A 23,266-nucleotide genomic window follows, 5' to 3' on the forward strand; every position below is an offset into this window, starting at 1 on the left:
CTGGGGACTGAACCCAGGGCCTTGCGCTTGCTAGGCAAGCGCTCTACCACTGAGCTAAATCCTCAACCCCTGTATGTTTAATTATATGAGGCCTTGTACCAGTTACATGCCATTTGAGAATTTCGGTGGTTGTGCCTATTCCTACACAAGTCTCTGAATCCAATGATGAGTATGGTAGGACGTGATGTCATATGATGTGGTACAACATAGGGATGGTGGAGAGGGGTGAGGACACTGGGAATAGTCTATGGGAAATGTAAATGTGTGAGTGTGTGTGTGTGTGTGTGTGTGTGTGTGAGAGAGAGAGAGAGACAAAGAGACGCAGAGACAGAGACATCATGACACTGAAGTTGCCATCCCTACCTTCCATGAATATACCAGAACAGTTAAAATATTCACACACAAGGATGGGGCTCTGACCTCATCACAGGCTGCACAGCGCGGCTTCAGGCACTCAGCATGGTGCCTGCCACAGTAGATCTTCCCATCTTGGTAAAAGTAGATCAGGTCAACCAGAAGCTCATTGCAGACTGTGCATATAAAGCATGGTGGATGCCAGCAGATGCCATGGCCAGCACGTGATGCAAACACAGCGATGTCGCCGCCCTTAATCTGACCTCCACACTGTGAGGGAAACACATAGCAGCAACATCAGCGGTAGCTCTCACAGTCATGAAAGAATGATCCAGCTATTACCAACAGCTAGCTACTGGGGAGCTATATGCATACGAGTTAGTGTGTTCCTTGTTTTACATACCTGGTAGAGATTTCCCTTGTTCTTTCTAGGAGCTCCCACCCCAGGGCCTAAGTAAGACAACTTAAGTAACAGAGAATGATAAACAAAAGGTTTGAGAGATGGATTCTCAGTATGGTAGTGTACAAGGGGATCTGCAGCCATCAAGCCGACGTACAGGGCACGGAAAGAAAGCGTAAGCATCTCCTACATTTCCGAAAGTGCATGCAGAGGCACAGCCACATTAACATCATCAGGAGAGGATACAGAGAGGGCTTGGCTGGGGAGGGGGCCTGCATTGCTGAATGGGAGGGACTGGACACATAAAATCCATTTCCTCTTAAATAGCTTCTTCCTTTTTCCTATGCCTTCCAGGCGTGCCTTTTAGCTCTCTACTAGCATCTCTTCATATAATCTTGATGGAAAGGCACTACTCTTCAAGCCCAAAGCAGAAATGACCGATGACTCATGCTTACAGCTGGGGTTAGAATACAGTTATGTTCTGAGGGTCTTGGAGGAGGAGGAGGGGTTGGGGCTTATAAAGATGCTCTCTGTTCATTATGGTATTGGCCATGAGGTCGTGACATGTGTCTAGCAGAATGGCTCACAGAGATGGATGAGTTCTACAGATAATGACTAGGGAGTAAAAATGGTGCCTCCAAAGCCCAGTGTGGATCTTGTCTGACCTAATATGATTCATACAGTAAGGGCACAGACTAGAGGACTGGCTTCTAATAGCTTGTGCATGTAATACTACAATACAGAGGGCAACAACCCTCTCTTCAGTGACTATGAAAGGTCAACTAAAGCATCCACACACCTAATCATATATGATCCCCTCCTCCAATCATTTCAAAAGGTTTTGTATGGTAGGTCTTTCTGCTTCAACACTCCTGACATTATTCTGCACAGACGTGGGCCTGACTTTTCTTCCCCTCTAAGCAAGCCCCAGTCATGAGGAGTCTGATTTGAGAGTGGGTGATGCACTGAACTGAGCACAGTGAATCTTATACCATGAGCACGAACCACTTACATCTCAGGAATTAGTCTCAAGGGCTCTTTGCAAGGATGATGACCCATTGGCCCCTCATTGGTCAAGCAGTTTTACCATCCACTACCAGATTCTTTCAGTTGCTCTGGTGAAATCTCAAAATGGGATTCTAAGAACTATCTGCTCCTAAAAGATAGTCTCCAGCTTCCTCTCACCAGGGTAGCCGGACCGTCACCCAGAGCTTGCGTTAGAAGGAGCTGCACGAAAACTGGGGAGATTTAGAGAAGGGTAGGAAATGGTGGGCTCCCATAGAAAGCAGGAATGGTAGGGAGGCGGGGTGAGGTTAGCCCAGGCAGGAAGCTTGTCCTGCTTTAGCACTCTCCTCCACCATGCCCTAAGCATGCTACAGCAGAGTAGGGAAAGGTACATCTGGATTCTTCAACTCACTGATGTCCTAAGGAGATGGCAGGGGGTTTCTCAGACCTTCAAACTGAGAATAAGGTTAGGTGCCATCCTCTCATAAGGTCCCTTTAAAGGTCATCCGTACTGGAATGGTCCTGGATGAGAAACTCATGGTCTAGATAACTATTTTCAAAGGATGAAGCCATTACTCTGTGTGGTCCTTCCAATTGTTTATATGGCTCTCCATGAACTCTGTCTTGATCTGCCATTCCTTCCCTTTGCTCCTCTGGATCCAGTCATGGCCAGCTCACTGTTTCTCTGTACACAGGAGCTATCCTCCTGCCTTGAGGGAAGGTCTGCACTTGTCTTCCTCTGTACGTCTCTGCATGCCTTTGCTCAAGATACCACTTTCTCGGTGTAGCCTTCTCTGACCACCTTGCTCAAGACTGCAGCCACCCTGCCTTCCTAGTCTTTCTTGCCCCCTTCCCTGCTGCTGTTTTTCTACTTTGCTGATTTGATTTTTGCCTGACGTCTTTCCCTGGTTCGTACCTCTTTACATGAGGAAAACTATCTCTCATGTCTGATGCACACTGCTGTACCTTCAAGGCCTAACAGAGGGCTGAGCACACACCATGTGTTTAATGCAATAATTGGAGAATGATCCTCTTCCCTGCCCCAGTCCATCCTCACCTGTTCGCAAATAGCCCCTGTCATGGTGACGGGGAAGGGCCTGACATTGCCTCGGCCCAGGTTCTCACGTTTCCTCTGGTTGCTGAACAGCTTCAGCTCCCGCTTCTCCTCCTCGTCCAGGGAGTTGCAATACCGAACCTGAACACACAGGACAGCACAGAGGAGGCTTCATTGCTCCAGGGAAGTACTGAAGTCCCCATCCCGGGCTCACAGAAACTCGGCTACTCGGTTTGACACTTGCTGAAACATTAATTACCAAGTCCAGGCGTGGAGCTAACTAATCAAGGTGAGCCAGCACCGAGAAGGGCGATAAGCAAATAGGCTTTCTAAAGGCTGTGAACTCTGGGGTTCGTGCCTCAGGCAGGTTAGGTGTTCGAGAACAGCTCCCCACCCTTCACACCCTTCCCGCATGCAGATCTAAGTCACCAAGAATGGATCTGAGCTGACAATTTCTGGGAACATTCTCCTTTCCAAACTGTAAGGAGCTGAAGGCTTTGTGTGTCTGTGTCAATGAGAATGACCCCTGCACTGAAGAATGGTGGCAATCTGGCTGTCACTATGAGTGTATCATCTGGTCTCCATCCTCTGTTGGGAAGCAAGAATAGGTGGACTTTCACTTGGCTTTCTACTAGTGTGACAATAGGAGAAAGACACTTTCTTCTTTTTTAAAACACAGAGTGTCAAAGAATTAAGGGAGGGACAGCGAGGGCATCTGCATTCAGAATCTGTCATGCTGTGCCACTGTTTCTGCCCTTTGGTGACTGTGTCATGATCCTGGGCTATTGTTTATCGATGCTACTTTTAACTATGACTCATGCTAAGAAACTTGGATACATTTACTTAAGAGGAAAGCAGACTATGGCTACATATAGGAAAATCAGTCCCCCGTAAAGATGGGACGGTAACTCTAAAATCAGAGAACAAAACCATACTGTTTCCTCCAGATGACCACTGCATCTTCAGCAGATGCTAAAATTGATGTTCTTACTTAAAGTGGGAGAACAGAGCAGGCTGTAGTGGCATTAGGATACCTGCTAGGACCAGGCTGAGCATTTCTCCTTATCCAATTATGGCATCACAAAGATGAAATGTGATATAAAAAGAAATAAGCTCTCATTACAGATTCAATGTCGCATACTACCATGCTCAAATCCCACCCTTAGTCATGCTTATACCTTCCTTTGGGATATGTGGTCCTAAAGCACTTCATGATTTCTTCTGGAGTAATCCAGATATCAGAGATGTTGGCTGCATTGCTCAGACAATCTTTCATAAAGTTTTATAAAGTCAGGAAAAGTTTTCAGTGAGGACTAGTGTGTGCTAATCTGAAAGTCAGAGCAGCTATGTCTGCTCAAATTGTGTTGTCTACATGAAAAGAGAACCATTAAGTCTTTGCTTCAGAGTCAATCTCTGTCTTTGGAAGAGGCCATATATGACCATGCCAAATGAATCAATCCTGTCCACTGGCTTCCAACTATACATTCTACCATCATGGGATCGTGATCCAAGTGATGTCTATTTAATGAGAGTTCAGTTAAGCATAAACAGAATGAACCACTACAAGCATGGGGCCCATCATTGTCTTCCCTCGAATGATAGTTTAAAAAAAAAAAAACTCTTCAGGGGAATGTTCCAGAAACCCAACAGCCCAGAAAACATGGTTTCACCAATGGCATTTTATGGGCTTGCTTTTAAAAACAGGCGCACCCCTCCTGCTTGTAAAAACTTGCATTTTCACGTCTAGATGAGTTAACTGGGCATCCGGTTACAATGCTTGCTTTCATCTTTAAAGCAGCTAACTTTCGTGTGTGCTTTATGAACTATGAAATAAGCAGCAGGAGAGAGAATCGCAGCTTTCTAGGGAGTTGCCTTAGTTTCTGAGATGTTGTCTCACTCATTCAGATTCATCTATTTATTTCTGCAGTGTGGAGGACTAAGCCCAGGGCTTTGCACATGTTAGGCAAGGGCTGTGCTACAGTCTACTCAGTTCCTTAGTATGAGCAGCTCAAATCATCACCTTTGGGGTCAGCAAGACGGCTCAGTGGGTGGAGGGGCTTGCTGCAAAACATGATGCTCTGAACCTGAGTTTGATCCCTCCACATGCTACAAAGAGAGAACCAATTCCCACAGACTGTTCTCTGACCTTTACACACATGCTGTGGTATGTGTGTGTCACACACACACATACACACACATACACACACACACACTACATGTAAATGTAAAAACAAATTATTCCCTTTTATGCAAATATGTCCCCTGGGACTCAGGCCATGTATGTGATGAGTTGGTAGAAATTGGTGTCCAGCTCCTCTCTACAGGGGTAATTCTTTCTTTCAGTTTAAAATTAATTATACTTTTGTTTTAAATATAGAGCTAACTAGTGCAAATCTGTAAGATTCTTGAAACCAGATACCTACAAATTAATTTCCAGCTTAGAAGCCTAACTTCCTCCCACACGATCTTTTAAAAGCTTGCTTACAGATTTCTTCCCTAGGATCAACGTCATCTTGATAATAAGTGACGCTGGCCAGGCACTGTAGGTCATCTGCACTCAGGCCTCAGAGAGGTGAGATCTGAGAGCTCACTGAGCTGCTGACAGTGTTCTGAGTTATCCTGGCAAAAGTGAAAGCCAGCCTCAAAAAATCAAAATAATCAAAAATTAAATAAATACATGCCTGCTTACAGAGCTGAGCTTTGGTGATTAGGAAAAAGGAATGCTCACAATACTTCCAAAATAAAGGTGGATGACTCTACCAAGGTCGACGTTGGCTTGATAGAAATCCTAGTGAGAACTGCCAATCTAGACCTGCAACTTTGGCTGCCCTTGACATGGGGAACCTGCACATTCACTTCTTAGGAAATCACCCCGAGACTTGGAGAGACTCGCAGTGTTTCTTCTGGGCATGAAGTGGTCCTTAGTCATCCTCCCAACTCCCACAGTGGCTGACGGGACACAGTCAAGTCAGAGGACACTGGCCTGAGCTCCAAACACTAGTGCTTCCTGTTTTCTGTACTATTCAGTCATGCCAGGCTTGGAGTCTAACCCAGTCCAGGATGAGACTGTTATTTGGGGGCTTCGGGGGGGTGGTAGGGTGGGTTGGGGAGCACTCTCCAGAAATATCAACCAGTTTCTTTAGATTCTAACGAAGCCTAAATTTAATACCAATTGCTGGAAGTTATTTTTGGCAACAATCTTACTGACCACAATGATTAGGAAGAGGGACAGAAGGCCCTGGAAACCAACAAAGCCCCCTCCGAGCACCTTACCTCATTGTCGTGGGGTGGCAGCTGGTGCAGTAGCTGCTTGATTCGCAATTTCTCTCCAGGGCTGTTGACATAGGGAACTTTCTCTTCTGGGAGGCAGCTATAATACTGGTGCACCTGAGGGACAGAACACACAGAGCGCTTGCCCATTACTCACTCCAAGTGCCACCACCCCTCGCCACCCTGAGGAAGGCTCACAGTGGAACTCCAGCTGCTTCCGTTGCTCCTACCACCCCTTAAGACAGCCAACTGCTGTCTGTCCCATCGCACGCACGGAAGGGCATCCTAAAAGACAGAGCCAAGTGAATTGCCCCTCACTTGGGGCTATCCCTCTCTGGAAGGGGAAAAGAAAATTTAAGAAATTCCTTATCAAAGGAAAATTCACAAATGCACAGGTGAAGCCAGAGGGCAAGCTTTCCCAGTCGACTCCCAGAGTGTTGCTTTACCATTTTCTGTGCCGCTGTCCCATGGGAGGCACTTCTGTAGCCAAGGGATGTGTCAGTGCCTGCCTAAATACTGCTCTCAAACCTTTCTCTGGCACTCTGCAGGTACTTGGGTGTCTCAGCCTCCACCTACGTCAAAAGCCCTCCAGGTCTGAGCTGTTTTCAATGCAGGTAGCACTGGTAAGAGACTCAGTGCCAGCTTGTGAGCACGGAACTCAACATCAGCAGCACAAGCACCTCTGGTCTCCTAAAATGCCGCTCGTTAGACCTGATGCATTCCTGCAGCTTCTGAAGTCACTCCTAAACATTGGAGAAAGTACCAAGCAATCCAATTTTGCCTAAGAAAAGAAGGCAGATATTCTTTTGAGGCTGTGAACCCCTAGGACATTGAATGCAAAACATAACAGGCTCAGTTACAGCAGCAGGCAGTGAGTTTCTTTCTTTTTTTTTACTTCTTTGTGAATTAATATATGTTTAAAATATTTTTATTATTCTAAATATATATTTATCTTAAATATATTATATAATACATATTGGAGGAAGAAAAGGGAAGAAGATGGTATAATTCTATCTTTAATTAAAATATTTATTTGTTATATGTTTACGTGTATGTGTGTGTGCATGTGTGAGTTTATGTGTGTCAGTGCTTCCAGAGGGTAGAGGGCAGCCATGTTGGTTGGTGAGGCTTTATGGGTGTAGCTTCTGCCATCCTAGGAGACTCAGTCTCACAGCAAACTCTCTGCTCCTCTGGTTCTTAGATATTGCGGTGCTCGTGGACAGAGGCAAAGACCAAGTCCTTCCTACGGAAGTGACACAGACACCTTTAGAGCAGTAGAAACAGGAGACAGGAGACTCTCTAGGTAAGATATGCTCAACCCATGTTGACATGAGAAGTCTACAATGCTTGCCTGCCTATACACATCTATGCACGTGATGTCTTCTTGTATTTTAATTCTTTAACTGAGGAAGAAAAAGAACCCATTCTCTAGCTGGTATCAACACTATCAGGTCACCTGAAAAATAAACAGGAGTCAAACTGACCGGAAAGGGCCTGGGGCATGGCTCAATCAGGGACGAGCATAAGGACCTGCGTTTGGAGCCTCTGTGTCATCATAAAAAGCTTGTAGAATAACATGCATCTGCAATGCAGAGCAGCGTTAGGGAGATAGGTAGACCTCTGGATCTCATTGGTTAGCTAGCCTAGCAATTAGTAAGTTCCAGGCTCAGTGAGAAACCCTGTCTTCAAAAAAAAGTTGGAGTGTGAACAGAAAAAAAATACCCATAGTTGACCTCTAGCTTCCATATGCACATATATGTACATATGCACACAAACGAATACATATATCCCCCCCCACACACATATAGAGATAGACACACAGATGCCAGCCCGACAGTCTGCTATAATCCAAGGTGTGCAATTTTATAGAAGAGGAAAGAAATCCCTTTAGGCTCAGACACCATGGAGGATGCTTCAAAGATCTCCCACAGAGCAGGGTAATCCACTCTCGTGAAACAACACGCTTATTCAATGAGCTGGAGTGAGAGTCTGGGCTCTAACACTGTTACATGCTCATACTCCATATTGCCCTCTGCATGCTTCCTCTCAGTCCTTGGCATTAGGAGTGGTGGATATGAACCAATGTCCCAGGAATGCTGGGGCGAAGAGCTATAAAAGCCCTGTCCACTTGGATCTCTAGAAACCAAGTTATGAGTGTTAGCAGGACAAGCAGATGACAAGGTTTGAGATGACAAGGTTTAAGAAATGTGAAAGCCATCTTTATTTTAAAATAAGAGGAACCATTCACCGTGATGTGCCTCTAATCCTCTGAATCTAGTCCTGAAAGTAACCACAGACTCCATGTTGCTGACTAGCTGGTTTTTGGAAGGAAGTCTGAGTTGCTGTAATCCCTCCTTAGAGGTGGCTGGCAGGGAGCCATGGCCTGGATGGATGGATCCGCTCTGAGTTTCGTAGGCAGGTCACAGATGGCTAGCACTCCCAAGAAGTGACAGCTCATATCACAAATTAGCTTGAGATTAGTGGCTGGTTATCTGGCCATCTGATGACCACACTATTCTGGGAACGTCTTCTGAGAGTCCTTGTACCATATGCCTCACTGGACATCCGCCAGATATAAGGAAGAGGGACCCAGTATCTGTAGTTTGGCACTTGAGCTTTGCCCCTGAGTCAGAACATTGTTTAAAGATCTTCCAAGACACAGGCCACATGCCTGTAACCCTTGAACTTGTGAGGATGAGGCAGGAGGATTGGAAGCCTCGGCTGTATAGTGAAACCCTATCTCAACAGTAATGGGGGGGGGAGGGCAGGGGGAGGGGGGAGTGGGAGGGCGGGGGAGGGGTAGGTAAAAATGAAGAAAAAAGGCAGCTTTGCTCTAGTCATTCTTAAAAGTTTCACAATCATAAAGCATCAGCTAACATGAGATAAATCCCCGCCACGCTCAGTAACAGAGACAGCTGGAGCTCCCTTGACCTTCCTGTCAGTCACTGCTCATTATCTTTGCAGCCGCCATTCCCAAGAGCCCCACTTTAGTGGTACATCAAACCAAGCCCGCTGTGATGCTGCCCATATTTTTCCAGGGCAGGATCCTCTCTGTACCCTCCACAGCATGGCAGATAGATATGAACCTCTCACTGGGGCCCTGCCATTTCCCTTCTGTAAGGTTCCCAAGCAAGCCACATAAGTGTTCAGGTTCATCGTAAGATCATGAGGACTAAATGAGAGGGAGTTCATATGACAGAAATGCATAATGATGAACTACCCAGACCGAGCTAATCAAGATGGAATATTCTGGATGTTTCACAGCCATAATGGCTGCCAATTTGACTACATCTGAAATCAACTAAAACTCAAGCAGCTGGGAATGGCCATGAGAGATTTTTCCTGACTGGCTCATTTGAGATAGGAAGACGTAACCTAAATGTGGGTCACAGCTTCTGATGACACTTCCCATAAAAGGACGTGGAAGGAGGAAGGTTTTTGACTGCTTGCTCTCACTCTCACTGACAAGCTCATCTATCCCGTCACTGAGGCATCCCTTTGCTGGGCTGGTATTTGGGATTTCAATGTAGGCTGGAAACCAACAGCTCCCTAAGACTTCCCTGGGACTCCAGCACCAGATGGTGACTGCTAAGACATCACATCTCACGGACTGCACAATTGCTGGGTTCTTGGCCTATCAGGAGACAGCCATTGTTGGACTACTGCGACCACAGACTATAATTCCAATAAATCTCAACTACACACACACACACTATGCACAATTCATTCTATCAGTTCTGTTCATTTTGAGAACCCTGACTAATACAACGGCCTTTCTTTCATGTTAGGACTTGTAGCAACATTGGTTGTGTAGAGAGTGAGACAAAATCTGGGAGCCACATGTCTAAGCCCAAGCAAGAATAATAGGCTGCAAGGAATATAGTCCTATCAAAATGAGCTGAATTTCTAAGGAGGGAATGTCAAATTATGAAGGTATGTGTTTTCTCCTCAGCTTTTCAATCTCTCTCATCCTAGAATCCTCTGACTTCCGCTCTCTTCTCCTTGTAAAACCTGCACAGCGCTGAAGGTTTCTCCCAGCACTGCTTCAGTTCAACAGTCTGTCCCAAAGTAGCTTTTCTTAACTATAAATTCCTCAGAGAAAGGTCCTGGTACTTGTCTTGGGCTGGGTCTGCACTGGGAGATGGGACGCAAAGAGCTCTACACAAGATGAAGACTAGAGGACAAAGGGGTTCCAAGGTGAGGTGGGCACCCACAGAGAACTCTGGAGAGACTTATTGAGTCAACAGAGGCAGTGACTGCTTTCTGGTAATATAGCTCTTTCTTTTCTGGACAATTGATGTTACCTGTTAAATTCACATCTGATGATCACCACTGAAATCCATCCTCTCTCCCAGTATCTCGTTAATCTTCACATACAGAATCTGCTAAAATACTTCCTCTTCCAAGGTCACCAACACTGATGGAGGACTGAATACGTTTCTAAGCAAGTTGATGCTTCTCAAAACAAATCAGTTCACATCAATTAATGATCTTCCAAGTTCCTGCCTGTCCCGAGGCAGGTGACCCTGTGGGCTCTGAGGAAAAGGATGACTCAGCCCTTCACTGACTTCTAATCCTCTCCAAAACCTGTTGAGGGCCTGTCATATTGGTTTCTTCATCTCTGCAGGGTTGGGTTCTAGAAGTTCTAATGGGAATAGGGATAATGGTGGTCATTAACTAGGGGAAGAAACAGTTCTTATGACTCCCTGGTCAATGGAGGCTGCATGCATCTCACCTGGCGTCCCCTGCCATAGTCACAGGACGGCCCCAAATAAGCATCAACTGAACCAATGGAAATGAGAAACTATGAAGTCTACTTTTCAAAACTACAAAATTCAATTTGACACTACCTCAAGAAAACCCACAAAAGGCTTATTTTAGCCCAAACACGTTCATGTATTCATTTTATAAGTAAATACACAAACCGAATAGTTTTATCAGTTAACGATCATTAGCAGGCTCTTAATCAATTGGCATGTCGATAGCACTGCTAATTGAGTTGTTCTTCAAAAGTGACCACGCTAAATGCGCTAGAAGCTTCGTTCTACTCAGGTGTTTCCAGTTAAGGGTGTCCCGTGATTCTGCCTGGGTGAAGTCACACTGGGTTCACTCTGCCTGCATGAAAGTGATGGGAACACATTAAATTGCCTGAGAAATTAAGCTGCTGGAGACTTTTATCTAAGACATTACTCGAGGTCTAGGCAGCTTGGCAGCAGCTTCCATTTGTGTTGGATGGATGGTAAGAGCTTCACCCAGTGTGCAAACTCATTGTACAAAGCAAGGCCTCACCCAGTTGTGAAGACTGGGCTTGTCTGATGGACTTGCACATTTGACAATATTTCTGTCTGGGTGGAGATGGGAGCTAGAGTTGATGACTGCATTCAGGAGAAAATCATCCACTGTAAAAAGAGTGAGGAGAAAGAGCAGCTGTAACAGAAGCAGCAGCTGCTGCCACTGCAGCTGTATAAAACACCTGGTTTAGCGCAGCAGGTTGCCTACTGTAGCTTGCACTGGACTCACCTGATTTCTAACGTGGCAGGTGTGGACCCTGCAATGTGCATTTATAACCATGTAGGTCATCCTACTGGCCCACTGTGCACCATCTCAGAGTTTTACAGCTATCCTACTACTTCCTCTCAGCAGCCCAGCAGGCTTCCCATTTTCTCCAAGACATCCAGAAATTTCTAAAGAAGGAACAATTAGTTGAACTCCATTCAGCCATTCAGAAGTCTCCTCCTCCACCTGGGCATATGACTTGGCAGGAAGAGTCCACAGCCCTGGTGGGAACTCAGAGTGCTAATGTTCTGAGGTGGGAAGACTTTTATATCTAGCTCTCCTTATAGCAGGAACTCAACAAAAGCAAGACACATGCACTTTCCTGGCCCCAGAATCCATTGCTCTTCAGTGCCTTCTAAGAAAGGGATCCATGACCTCTTTATTTACTGAGTGGCTCTTGGGTCTGAAGCATTTGTATGTGTAGTATTCCATGGACCCTCCAAGCATCAAGATGTGAGAGTTTCATAGTCAGCAGAGCATGCCATTAAAAAGAAAATGCTAAGGCTTGCAAAATAGCTTGGTTGGTCAAGTGCTTGTGATCCAAGTGTAAGGATCTGCATTTGGACATCAGAACTCGCATAAAAAGCTGGGTATTATTTGGTAATCCTAGGATGGGGGAGTCTGAGATAGGATGGTCCCCGGGGCTCACTGACCAGCCAGTATGCCAAGTCAACAAATTCCACGTAAAATGAGGAGACCTTGTTTTTAAAAGGAAAGTATATGGAACATGAGAATGACATTCAAGGTTGACCTCTAGCCATCTATAAGGACATGCACACATGTGCATGCATACCCACACATCAACATGGACGGACACACACACACACACACACACACACACCTGCACATAAACCTTCACACACATACATACAAGTGCATGCACACCTGCACATAAACTTGCACACATGCATGCACACGCACACACATGTGCATATATACCTGCACATAAACCAGCACATTCACACATACACACATGTGCCTGCATACCTGCACATGAACCTGCACACACACATGTGTACACATACCTGTACACACACACACACACACACACACACACACACGAACTCACGCATGCACACATGCACACGCATGCAAAGAGCATTGCTTGTGAACACTTGCTTCCTCATCCCCTTATTCTGGTCTTTAGGGATTTACCCATTGCAAAGATGGATGGGAAAAAGAACCAAAAGTCCGTCATGTAGCCCCTCTTCATTATGTCTGTATTGTTGACTATAGAAATGAAGCATACATTTTCTTTTGGTGTTCTCCATAACATAGCAACACAGGAGTACGCAATAAATTCAAACTGAACTCTGGTGAGTCCAAATGTTCTCTGTACTAAACAGTCCCCCACAATATCACGGCTTGATGATGTCAGGACCCTGTAGCAGTTACAGCTGCCACACTTGTTTAGTTCCCCTTTTCTCAGCAACTTTACTGAGCATTTCAACATACCTGCCCAAGAGCAGTATTTCTGCCACCCTTCCCCTTGGAGCGCCACAAGCCCATTTGGCTGTAGTCTAGCCAATAGATGGCATGGGTATGACTTCTGTGGCTCCTTCAGGATGCCACTGGCCCCTTTTGTCTTGTTTTTTACATGAAAGAGAAATACACAGGACGGCTGGAGTTCCAGCAGCCACGATGTACAATGAAGTAAGATTACAAATGGAATTTGTGGCCTAAAAATAGTATAGAAAGTTAGGAGCCAGAGGCAGAGGCAAGGGCAGATGGATCTTTGAGCTTGAGGCCAACCTAGTCTATGTAGCAAACTCTAGGATAGCTAGGGCTATATAGTTGGACCCCATCTGAAAAAACAACCTGATAATAATAACAATAAATAAATAAGTAAGTAAGTAAGTAAGTAAGTAAGTAAATAAATAAATAAATAAATAAATAAATAAATAAATAAAATGACAGTGCTGACCATGAACCTGTGAGAAAATAGTTTCTTCATTTAGGGTGTCTATTAACAGGAGTGGTTATAATCCTTTCCTAAGATAGAGGTATTTTTTCAACATTAGCATACTTCAAAATCATGTGACACCTTTATTGACCACCATGGTCGTTATCCTGCCTTTGTGTTAGAGAAGGAGCCTGTAAGTCTGACCAAATTACTCACATTATACTGGGAGACAGACAGGTTTAAGGAGAAAGTAAAAATGATTCTGTAAGGCACAGGCAGAAACTCTTAAACTGTAATCTCTGAAATCGCCTACGTGAACCAGTGCTGTGAGGGCTTAGGGAGCGTTCATCCAAGCTCGGAACTCACCAGAGCGCAGGCTTCCTGCTTCCCATTCCCCAAGAAGCAAAGAGCCTTGGCTCACTCTCAACCTGGGGCGGCGAGATCTGTAGCCCACAGGACTCTCTTGATAGGCAGGCGGTGCAGACACTGGGAACATGTGGCCAGACTTTGGGGCATATGGTGAGATTTATGAAAAGTACACACTGGTTCTCAGAAGAGGACCTAGAAGACATGGGTTCCATTTTAGCCATGGGGACACAGTGCTTCTGAAGGTCAGACAGTTTAGTTTGCTCTTACTTGCCAGAACTTCATCAACCAAGAAGTAAGAGAAAGTGTTGTGAAGCGGTGTCTCACTCCCCTACATGTCTCTTCTCCCCTGGAGATGCACATTATAACTTTAATTGGTTTGCTCAGAACGCAAGTGGGGAAGCAGCGGTGTAATCCCCAAACATCTCCATCATGCTCAGACTCCTGCAGGACTGGAGTCAAATTTAGAAGAGTGAGCTCATTTGAGATGTTTTCAAGGACAAATCTCACTTATTTCTCATGCCAGTGTTATAAAGGTCAACAAAGGTCAACAACATCTCCTGACAGGTCTAGGCTCTGAGACTGAGAACATGATTGTAGGATATTTACTGCCTCATGACTAGCCACCCCTCCCAGACCGGCTTGGCTCCTCTGCTCTGGCTACAACTGCTTCTGGACTCTCCTCTGACCTTTGAGCTTCTGTCTGCAATTCCTATGCAATGGGAAAACCATCTCGCCTGTATATAACTGGGATAGGGCCCCATGTACCTGAGCCTTTCATAAACCCTCTCCCTGCAAATACAAGGGCACAGTCCTCACTGTAACACTATATCCCTTTGTCCAACACTACTATTGGACTCTTCAGGTCCCAGTCTGTTCAAGATGCCATCTTTACTTCCACCTCAGGACCTTTTCTCTCCATGGGACATAGCCTTACTTCTACTCTTTGCTCAGGGGTCATGCTACAAGGGACTTCCCTTCACGATCCTATTGGTCAGTATCAGGTTTTCTTATACGCTTAGTTCACTGCTTCTAAACTGGGTATCAAATGTCTAGATGTCTATAGCCTTTTATTGGCTGTCAAGGGTGGGGGAGGGGCTGGTGGTGGCATCAAGTGGGTAGAGACCAAGGATGCTGCTAAATTTCCTACAATGCTGAGCTCACACCCGCAGCAAGGACACTTCTGTCCAAATGTTAATACTGGGGCTTAGAGAGATGTCTCAGTGGTTAAGAGCACCTGCTGGTCCTGGCTTCAGTTCCCAGAACCCTCTGGTGTCTTAGAACCATTTATAAATCCAGTTCCAGGAAATTCAGTGTCCTCCTCTGGCCTCTGTGAGTATTGCCTGCAAGCGGTGCACAGACATGCGTGCATACAAAACATCTACATGTACAATTAAAAAAAATAAATCTAAGAAAAAAAATCAACACTGGGACTGAGGAGAGGACTCCATAAGTGAATTACCTGCTGCACAAGTATAAGAACTTGAGTTTGGATCTCTGGTACCCATGGGAAAACCTGGGCATGGCTGTGTACCTATTCTCTCAGCACTGGGAGGCAGAGATGGGAAGATTCATGTGACTCACTGGCCTTCCAGACTAGCCAACCTGTAAGCTCCAGTGCAGTGAGAGATCTTCCCTAAAAATTAAAACACAGATCAATAGAGGAAGACGTCTGAGTCTGACCTCTGGCCTGCACACATATACAAGTTGTACACTCATCCAGGCACACGCACTTGCATATACCACATTGTGACAGTGATAACAACAGAATACCAATAATGACAGAACCACACGGGCTTTTGGCCCGTGTGGCTTTCAAAACTTTACTGCTGACTGCGAAGCTGACTCCTTGCTCAGTGTTTCTGTTCCAGCATCTAAGATGGTGCCTCTGAGACTGTTTCCTCCACAGCCCTGGAAGAAGATCTGGCTACCTTATGTAGTTGGAGAAATGTATTCAAACCTCACGGGCCTAGCGTCTCATCAATGCTGAGAGGAAACAACGAGGGCGTTTCAGGAGCACCAGGAAAGAGCAGCAGGATTCCCTTCTATTGACTCAAACAGTTGTGTTTTTCTCCAGAGATTAATGGCTAAGGTATGTGGGTCCTAGATTAAAGATGTTTAGGGTAACTACTGACACTTCAAGAGAATGAGACAAAACATTTATATTTGAAGCCAGAAATTTTTTTGAGTTAGCTTAATTTTTTTTCATTTTATGCACATGAATGTTTTGCCTGCATGAATGCCTGTGCACCCAGTATGTTCCCAATGCCCACAGAGGCCAGAAACAGGACACTTGATTCCCTGAAACTAGAGTTATAGATTATGAGCCACCATGTGGATTCAGGGATTAGGATCTTAGTGCACTGGAAGAGAAACTCTGAGCCAAGCTTATGCACACTGTGTGTGTGTGTGTGTGTGTGTGTGTGTGTGTGTGTGTGTGTGTGTGTGTGTGTGTGTAGATGCATACAGAGGCCAGAAGAAGGAGCCCAAGTTCTAGGCAGCTGTAAGCTGCTTGACATGGGTGCTGGGAACTGAACTCTGTCTGGTCTTCTGCAGGAGCAATAAGCATTCTTAACTGCTGAGTCCTAGTATTTAAAGAATTAAGAGAAATAATTCTGCTACTCCTTGGCAGGTACATGACTCCAGTCACTCACGCTGTCCTCCTTCTGTTAACCCTCTCCTTCTCGTTTCAACTCTTGCTATTTTAAAATGTATAATAGTAGACCAGATGTTTAGTTAGAAAACACTTTCCAGTTCACTAAGGACATTATCTATCAGTTATGTATTGTCCTAATGGAAAGGCCCATGGTAAAGTGAAACAGACCCATAATCTAAATACTTCAGAAGTTTAGGCTGTAAAATGCCAAGCTTGAGGTTTGCCTGGACTAAAGAGGGAGTTTAACACCAACTTGGATAACTCAGTAAAATGCTATCATGAAAATATAAAATAGAAGGGTGAGGCTGGGGTGTGGATCAATAGTTGCTGGCCTGGGTAGTATGCATGAGGCCTTAGTTCAAGTCCCAGGACTGAAAAGGAGAGAATTGGAGAGGCCAGAGAAGTTTCTGAGCTCAAGTTGGTTTGTTTGTATGCAAATGATGTTTGACTTAACGCCATCTGTATATAGCTAGGGGAGTTACTTTATCTCATGGTTCAACGATGTCACCATCAGAAGCTTCACTGTGCACTTTTTGTTTTGTTATTTTTTGTTGTTTAATCAATTTTTGTCTGTTTAGTTCGTTTCAGTTTTTGTTTGTTTTTGTTTCCTTCCTATGGGTCTTTGTGATTGGGTGGGGGGTGGTCTATTAGTGAACACGAAGTAGAGTGGGAAGGGAGGAGGAGAGTATATGGGAGAAACTGCAGGAGAGGAAAGAATATGACTAAAATATATTGTATGAAGAGTTTTAAATAAAAAATAAAAAGAAACTTCTAATGGCCAGGTTCTTTGGCAAATATTTAAAAATAAAATAAAATAAAATAAAATAAAAACAACTGGTAAGCTGAAGAATGAAGGGTCTGTATTGCCAAAAGGTCCTTCAAAGGCTATGATAACAAGTGGCCTGCTATCCAGCTGAATTCTGTGGTCACAGATCATACAGTCAGGCAAGTTCATGCACTGAGCCCCATGTGACCTTTGGACTACATGCACATCTTTAGCTCTAAGTCTGCTTCCTGGGACCTATGCTCCACCTCCCAAGAAGTCTCCCTTTCTCTCTGTGACCTTTTCCTTTCTCCTCTCCTGTTTCCTTCCCAAATCCCCTGACAAGACATAGAGCAGAAGAACATTTAAAATTACTGTGTGCCACCAGCTGTTTGGTTTCCTAACGTTAAGGAGGAGGTTGAACATTATATACCTTCACGAATAAGATCAAGTCCCCAAGCCTTAATGTAACTTCTGTTTCTAAGTCTCATATGATTATCAATCTGTGTTATGGTAGTCAGTGGCTCTCCCTTAAAAGGGGAAAATAGCCTCCACATTGCAGATAGCTACTCAAGGGTAATCAAAGCTGATGCTTGCTCAGAGTGTGAGAGAAGGAGATTGCATTGATGTTTAATGTCGAATCTTGAGCCTTCAGCTTCAAGACCATGCTGCCCAGGTCTCTGAATTTCAGTGTGCTCCTCAAACCACGGTAGGTGGACATGACGACTAAAGGTTATCAGAGAATGAAAACACGTCATTGAGCTAAAGGCACCCCTGACTAAAGAGTATCTAACATATATATTTTCTCCAAAAAAACCAACAGCAGCCTTCTTGCCCTTGGGAAAATTAGATGCATCACAATTCTTCATAGCACTTTGAACAGTATAAGAACCAGCAAAAAACCGACCAACCAACTGACCAACCAACCGACCAACCAACCTACCAACCAACCCCACCAAATGTGAAAATGTAGCACCAATCAGACCATTTGGTATATCAAGTCTAAAGCCCAAATATCACCTTGTTTTTGGTCTGTTAATGACCATGAAAACACTATGCATGTTGATTTGGGAATTGCAAAGAAATGTTAACAAGGAGGCAAATTATCGAAGAGAGAACACAAAGAAAGGGAATCAACTAAATTATAAGCTATCCGCCATGCTCTAGCATAAAGGTGGATCCAGGATTTAAATTTATATCTGATTTCAAAGCTCATTCTTATCTCCAAGAACATGTCAGGATTATATAATAAGCAGTGTAGCCACCATTCATTCTTTGAGCTTGCAATTCCTGCTAAAACCAGGAACTGGACACAGGGCAGCTAGAGCTTTAATCGTGAAAACCTTGTAGATCATTTTGAATTCCAAAGGTGGATATCAAGTGTGTGGCCTGGCTATGCATATTCTTTGGAAGTATGCAGATGCATCTTGGTGTTAACACCAAGTGAATGGACTTGTGCTTGACAAATGTTTTCCCCTAGAGTGGCAGGGTGAGAAGTTGGTGTGCTTCCGTTCATCCCCAACAGAGGTCATGGGGTCTTAGAGGTAACTGATGGAATTCTTCACAGTGACTTTATCCCTTGTGCTATCTCACTTCAATTTTGCATTCATTTATTTTGTGGTAAAATGCACATAAGAAAAGTGACCCTTTTCTTTGTTAAAATGCAGTCAGTGGTTTGAAGCACCCCAATACTTTTGTACAATCATCACCACCACCGCCTATCTCCAGAATTGCTCATCTCCTCCCCCACCTACCGAATAACTAACTCCCCACTTCTCCCTCCCCCAGCCCCTGACAACCGCTGTTCTCCACTGTGTCTCAACAAATCTGACAATTTGAGAGTGATTTTCATTACATGTTGGGACCAAATGTTCTCCTTTGGTAACACTTCTCTGGAATTATGGTGAAAAATCAGTAGGGAAAACATGAGTCAGATGAGCCATCCACACTGGCATTTAAGTTCTATAAGCAACTTCCCTTCTGTTTTCACTAAGACAAGGAAAGATCACAGGCCTGAGAGCTCATAGCAATAGAAAGGATCTGAGGACTCAGTTGTTCCTGCTGTGTCTCCATGGAAACAAATCACCGGGGATAATGGGTCAGTTATCTCTTTTGAATATTCTAGTCTCATCTAGGCCATCTTGTCTACATTGTACTGCTTGCAGAATTCCCACTACAACTCAGGAGCCTCTTTCTCTTGCTCAAGAAGTGCAGGAGAGGCAACCTGAGGTGGAGTCAACAATCAAACAGAAGGGCACTCTGATGAACAAGGGTCTCTCAATAGAGAGATGGCTCCTGGGGAGAGTCCTCTTTGGCAACCCAGCAAGGCACACTTCTCATCTCAAACCTTGCTCCTCCTGTGACACACTAGGCCCTTGGTGGGACAAGCTACAGCATTGCCCTCTAGTGTCGATTTACTATACCCACCTCCCCTTTTCTTGCCTGCTGCTCTTTGCTTTTGCAGCCACTTCACTGAAAGTTCTGCTAAACCCTGCTTCGCCTTGGTAGGAAATACTTAAGAAAAACAAAAAACTTCGATCATATTTTTTTCATCCTCTTCTTCCTCCTCTTCCTCCTCTGTTTCTCCCTCCTCCTTTTCCTCCCTCCTCCTCCTTGTCAACATGAAAGGGATCATGAGTAGAAAACCTGAAAACCAGTTCTTGTCTGTGTCCAGTGAAGGGAGCAAAGGATTAGGAAGATGGCTCAGTGGTCAAGGGCACTTGCTATTCTTTCTTTCAGAGGGCTTGACTTTGGTTGCCAGTACCTATATTGGGAGGCTCAAAATCACCTATAGTTCTAGCTCCAGGGAATCTAACACCCTCTTCTGGCCTCTGCAGGTCCCCACACATATATGGGGTACATGTACGCTCACTCTGTCTGTCTGTCTGTCTGTCTGTCTCTCTCTCTCTCTCTCTCTCTCACACACACACACACACACACACACACACACACACACACACACACACACCACACATTAAGAGAAACTTTTACTGGGTTTGGTGGTGCACACCTACAATTTTAACACTGAAAAAGCAGAGGCGGGAGAATGCAAGATTGAGTCCAGTCTGGGCTGCATACTGAAACTGTGACTCAAAAACAGAGAGAGAGAACTAGGGAGCGAGAGGGGAGGGAAGAACTTTTCAAAACTGCATTGGGCACAGACTTGAACAAATATAAACTCAAAACCCAGTGGGGTTGTTGAGAAGTATATTGAGATCCAGGGTAATTAAGATAGGAGGAAGCATCTTCCATGGGACTGCTATGTAATCACAGTCAAACGGGTGTCTCATAAGGTCACCATCACTCTGGAAATAAATATTCTGAGTAACAGAGCAACTGGTAAAATAAGTAAGGGAACAAGTCATCAGAAAGTACCCCAAGTAAAAGATGCTGGGGCTGAAGGGTATTTGGGATACTTCAAAAGTGAAACCTCAGTATGAGTGTGACCCCCAAACTGAGGCACCAGAAATGATACCCAAGGCAACAATGGCGGGTGGTAGAGCTGGTGGGAGATGTTCAGGCCTAGATGACTAATTAATGATACTGCGGCTATTTGAGGGGCCCAGAACAGTGAGACCACTCTCTTCTCTTCTCTTGCCATTGGGACCACTGTGTTCATCCCTTGTCTTGCCCTTCAGTCATGAAAGGAGACAGACAGCAATATATATATATATCTCCCCTACCAGCTACCAGTCAGTGTCAAAATCCTGAAGTTGCCAGGCTCTGTGAAAATATACAAAAGTGTATGTGTCCATAAATATTTTTTAATTAATTTATGTTAAAATAAGTTAAGTGCCTCCCCCAAATGAAGAAGGAGAGGCCATTCCTCAGTGGAAGCGCATTTGCCTTGTATGCCTGAGGCCGTATGTTCAATCTTTACTACTGCCAAAAAGAAGAAGAAAATAAAGTTGTTCCAAAATAAAAACAACAATCTGTTTAATATCTAATGTAATCGTGAGCTTTCAAGCATCCCAAAATAGATTCGAAAAAAAAAAAAAAAGCTGAAATACAAAGAGAAACAAATCTATAACCACCATAAGATGACTCTTTGTGGCTTTGATAGAACAAAAAGATAAACGTCACAGAAGTTATGGAACATGCCACACCAGTGGTAATTATTTTTCATGATCTCTTACTGCTGTTCTGTTCTGAACTGCAAAATTGCCTTGTTTATTCTTGTTTTACAATGAATAGGAAAAACCTATTTCATATCCTCGAAGTGCAAGTGGCCATTGGAAACTGGAAGACTTTCCCTTGACGTCACAAGAAGAGTGGCAGCGTGAGCCATCTGTTCCTTACCTCTGACAATCTAACAACAGGGCATGTTTTGAACTTCCCTAGAGACTGTCTTGACTGTCAGATGCAAGGCTTGGGCTATGTGGTTTCTGTTCTGCATCGCTCTGCTTACGCCCTGGGATTCTATTGTTCCTGCTCTGCCACCTCTGGATGAGAATTTGAGACTTTAAGTTTTGTATCCTTTCCTCAGTTAGGCCTTGCCTAGAAAAACATTTTCACATCAATTGCTGACCATCTCCCAGCAATAGTAATTCTAGAGGTCCGTGAAATGCCAGGTATCAGTTGGGACACCATTAGGTAAGATTCCTTTGTTTCATTTTATAGATTAGAAAGGAAAAGCTAACTCTCTTTGATCATAATATTGTAGAGCACAAGAGTTGCAGAACTTGGTGAGGTTACGAGTGAGGGTGATCCAAAGCCATGTTTACCGCCTATTTGTTTCAGAAGGACAGCCCAATGGCTGTATCTCAGCAGAGCAGTTACTTACGGCCCATTCACCATTAAAATGAACTGTTGATCGGTTATACTCAGTAATGGCATCCAACAAGAGATGGAAATTTCAAAGTCTAGTCTCAAATTTATCTACATTGTTTGACCTCTCCTTAAGACACACAGACATGGGGTTGGGGATTTAGCTCAGTGGTAGAGTGCTTGCCTAGGAAGCGCAAGGCCCTGGGTTCAGTCCCCAGCTCCAAAAAAAAAAAAAAAAAAAGAATCAAAAAAAAAAAAAAAAGACACACAGACACGCACAGAAACACAGACATAGACACAAACAGATGTGCGCGAGCGCGCGTACACACACACACACACACACACACACACACACACACACACAGAGTGAAAGTGAGAGAGCGAAAGCAGGAGCAAAAGAGAAGCTAAGTGGCTGCAGAAGCTAGCTGGTGGGTATTGAGGCCCTTCCTCTCAAGCCTCTCTGTTCTGAGTGTGTGGTACCCACAACAATTTGCAGAAATGTGGAACAACATGCAACAGAGACTCTATGTGTTCAGTCTGGGCCATTGATTCCGAAGGAAATCATAACCACCTCAAGGGATACCAGTAAGGATGGAAATGTCATTTCTTTTTTGTAGGATTCTTTGAAAGTGTTGGAAATGAGTTTTCCAGGAACCTTGAGGTGGGAAGGGAAGTCAATGTTCCAGGCTACTACTAGGTTTTTAAGTAAATTGGAGATTTAGGGCATCCCAACTACAAGTGAGAAAATGGGAACTGCAATGAAGGCAGATGGAGCCCTGAATCAGTCAGGGAAGCTGTGCGGCATCACATGTCAAATGATGGATGCACTTCTTCCTAAGGTCACCACAGCCCATGTGAGAACCAGTTCCCCATAGCGCCTTCACCCAGACACCTTTGCACAATGCACAGGACTGTATGTATACCTGTATGTTAGACCCAGATCCTTTCAAGCTCCCCGCCTATGGATTTATTCTTTTACACTTGAAAATTCTGAAACACTCAGCTTTCCTGACCAAGATCTGACCGCTGAGACTTTATCAGTCTTCCTAACTTCCATTCTGTAACAGCTAGAACCATTAGTTACCGAGTGCCAACTATATATGACACACCACCCTCAGGAATTCACAGATGGTGAAATGAGCAAGTTTCTGGGGCTGAGGTTTTAGTACCAT

General features: G+C 44.5%; 1 protein-coding gene across 6 annotated transcripts in view; it reads right to left on the minus strand.

Annotated features, from left to right (window-relative positions):
• Prickle2 (prickle planar cell polarity protein 2) overlaps positions 1 to 23,266 on the minus strand; it is a 345,220-nt gene that overhangs the window by 62,365 nt on the left and 259,589 nt on the right. For all 6 annotated transcript variants that reach the window (XM_039107621.2, XM_039107620.2, NM_001107876.2 and 3 more), the window contains 3 exon segments: positions 6,087 to 6,200; positions 2,817 to 2,954; positions 421 to 624 (listed from right to left, as the gene is read on the minus strand). In XM_039107621.2, the coding sequence (XP_038963549.1) occupies positions 421 to 624; positions 2,817 to 2,954; positions 6,087 to 6,200 (456 nt within the window).

This window comes from Rattus norvegicus, chromosome 4, assembly GCF_036323735.1.
Source record: "Rattus norvegicus strain BN/NHsdMcwi chromosome 4, GRCr8, whole genome shotgun sequence".
Lineage (NCBI taxonomy): Eukaryota > Metazoa > Chordata > Mammalia > Rodentia > Muridae > Rattus > Rattus norvegicus.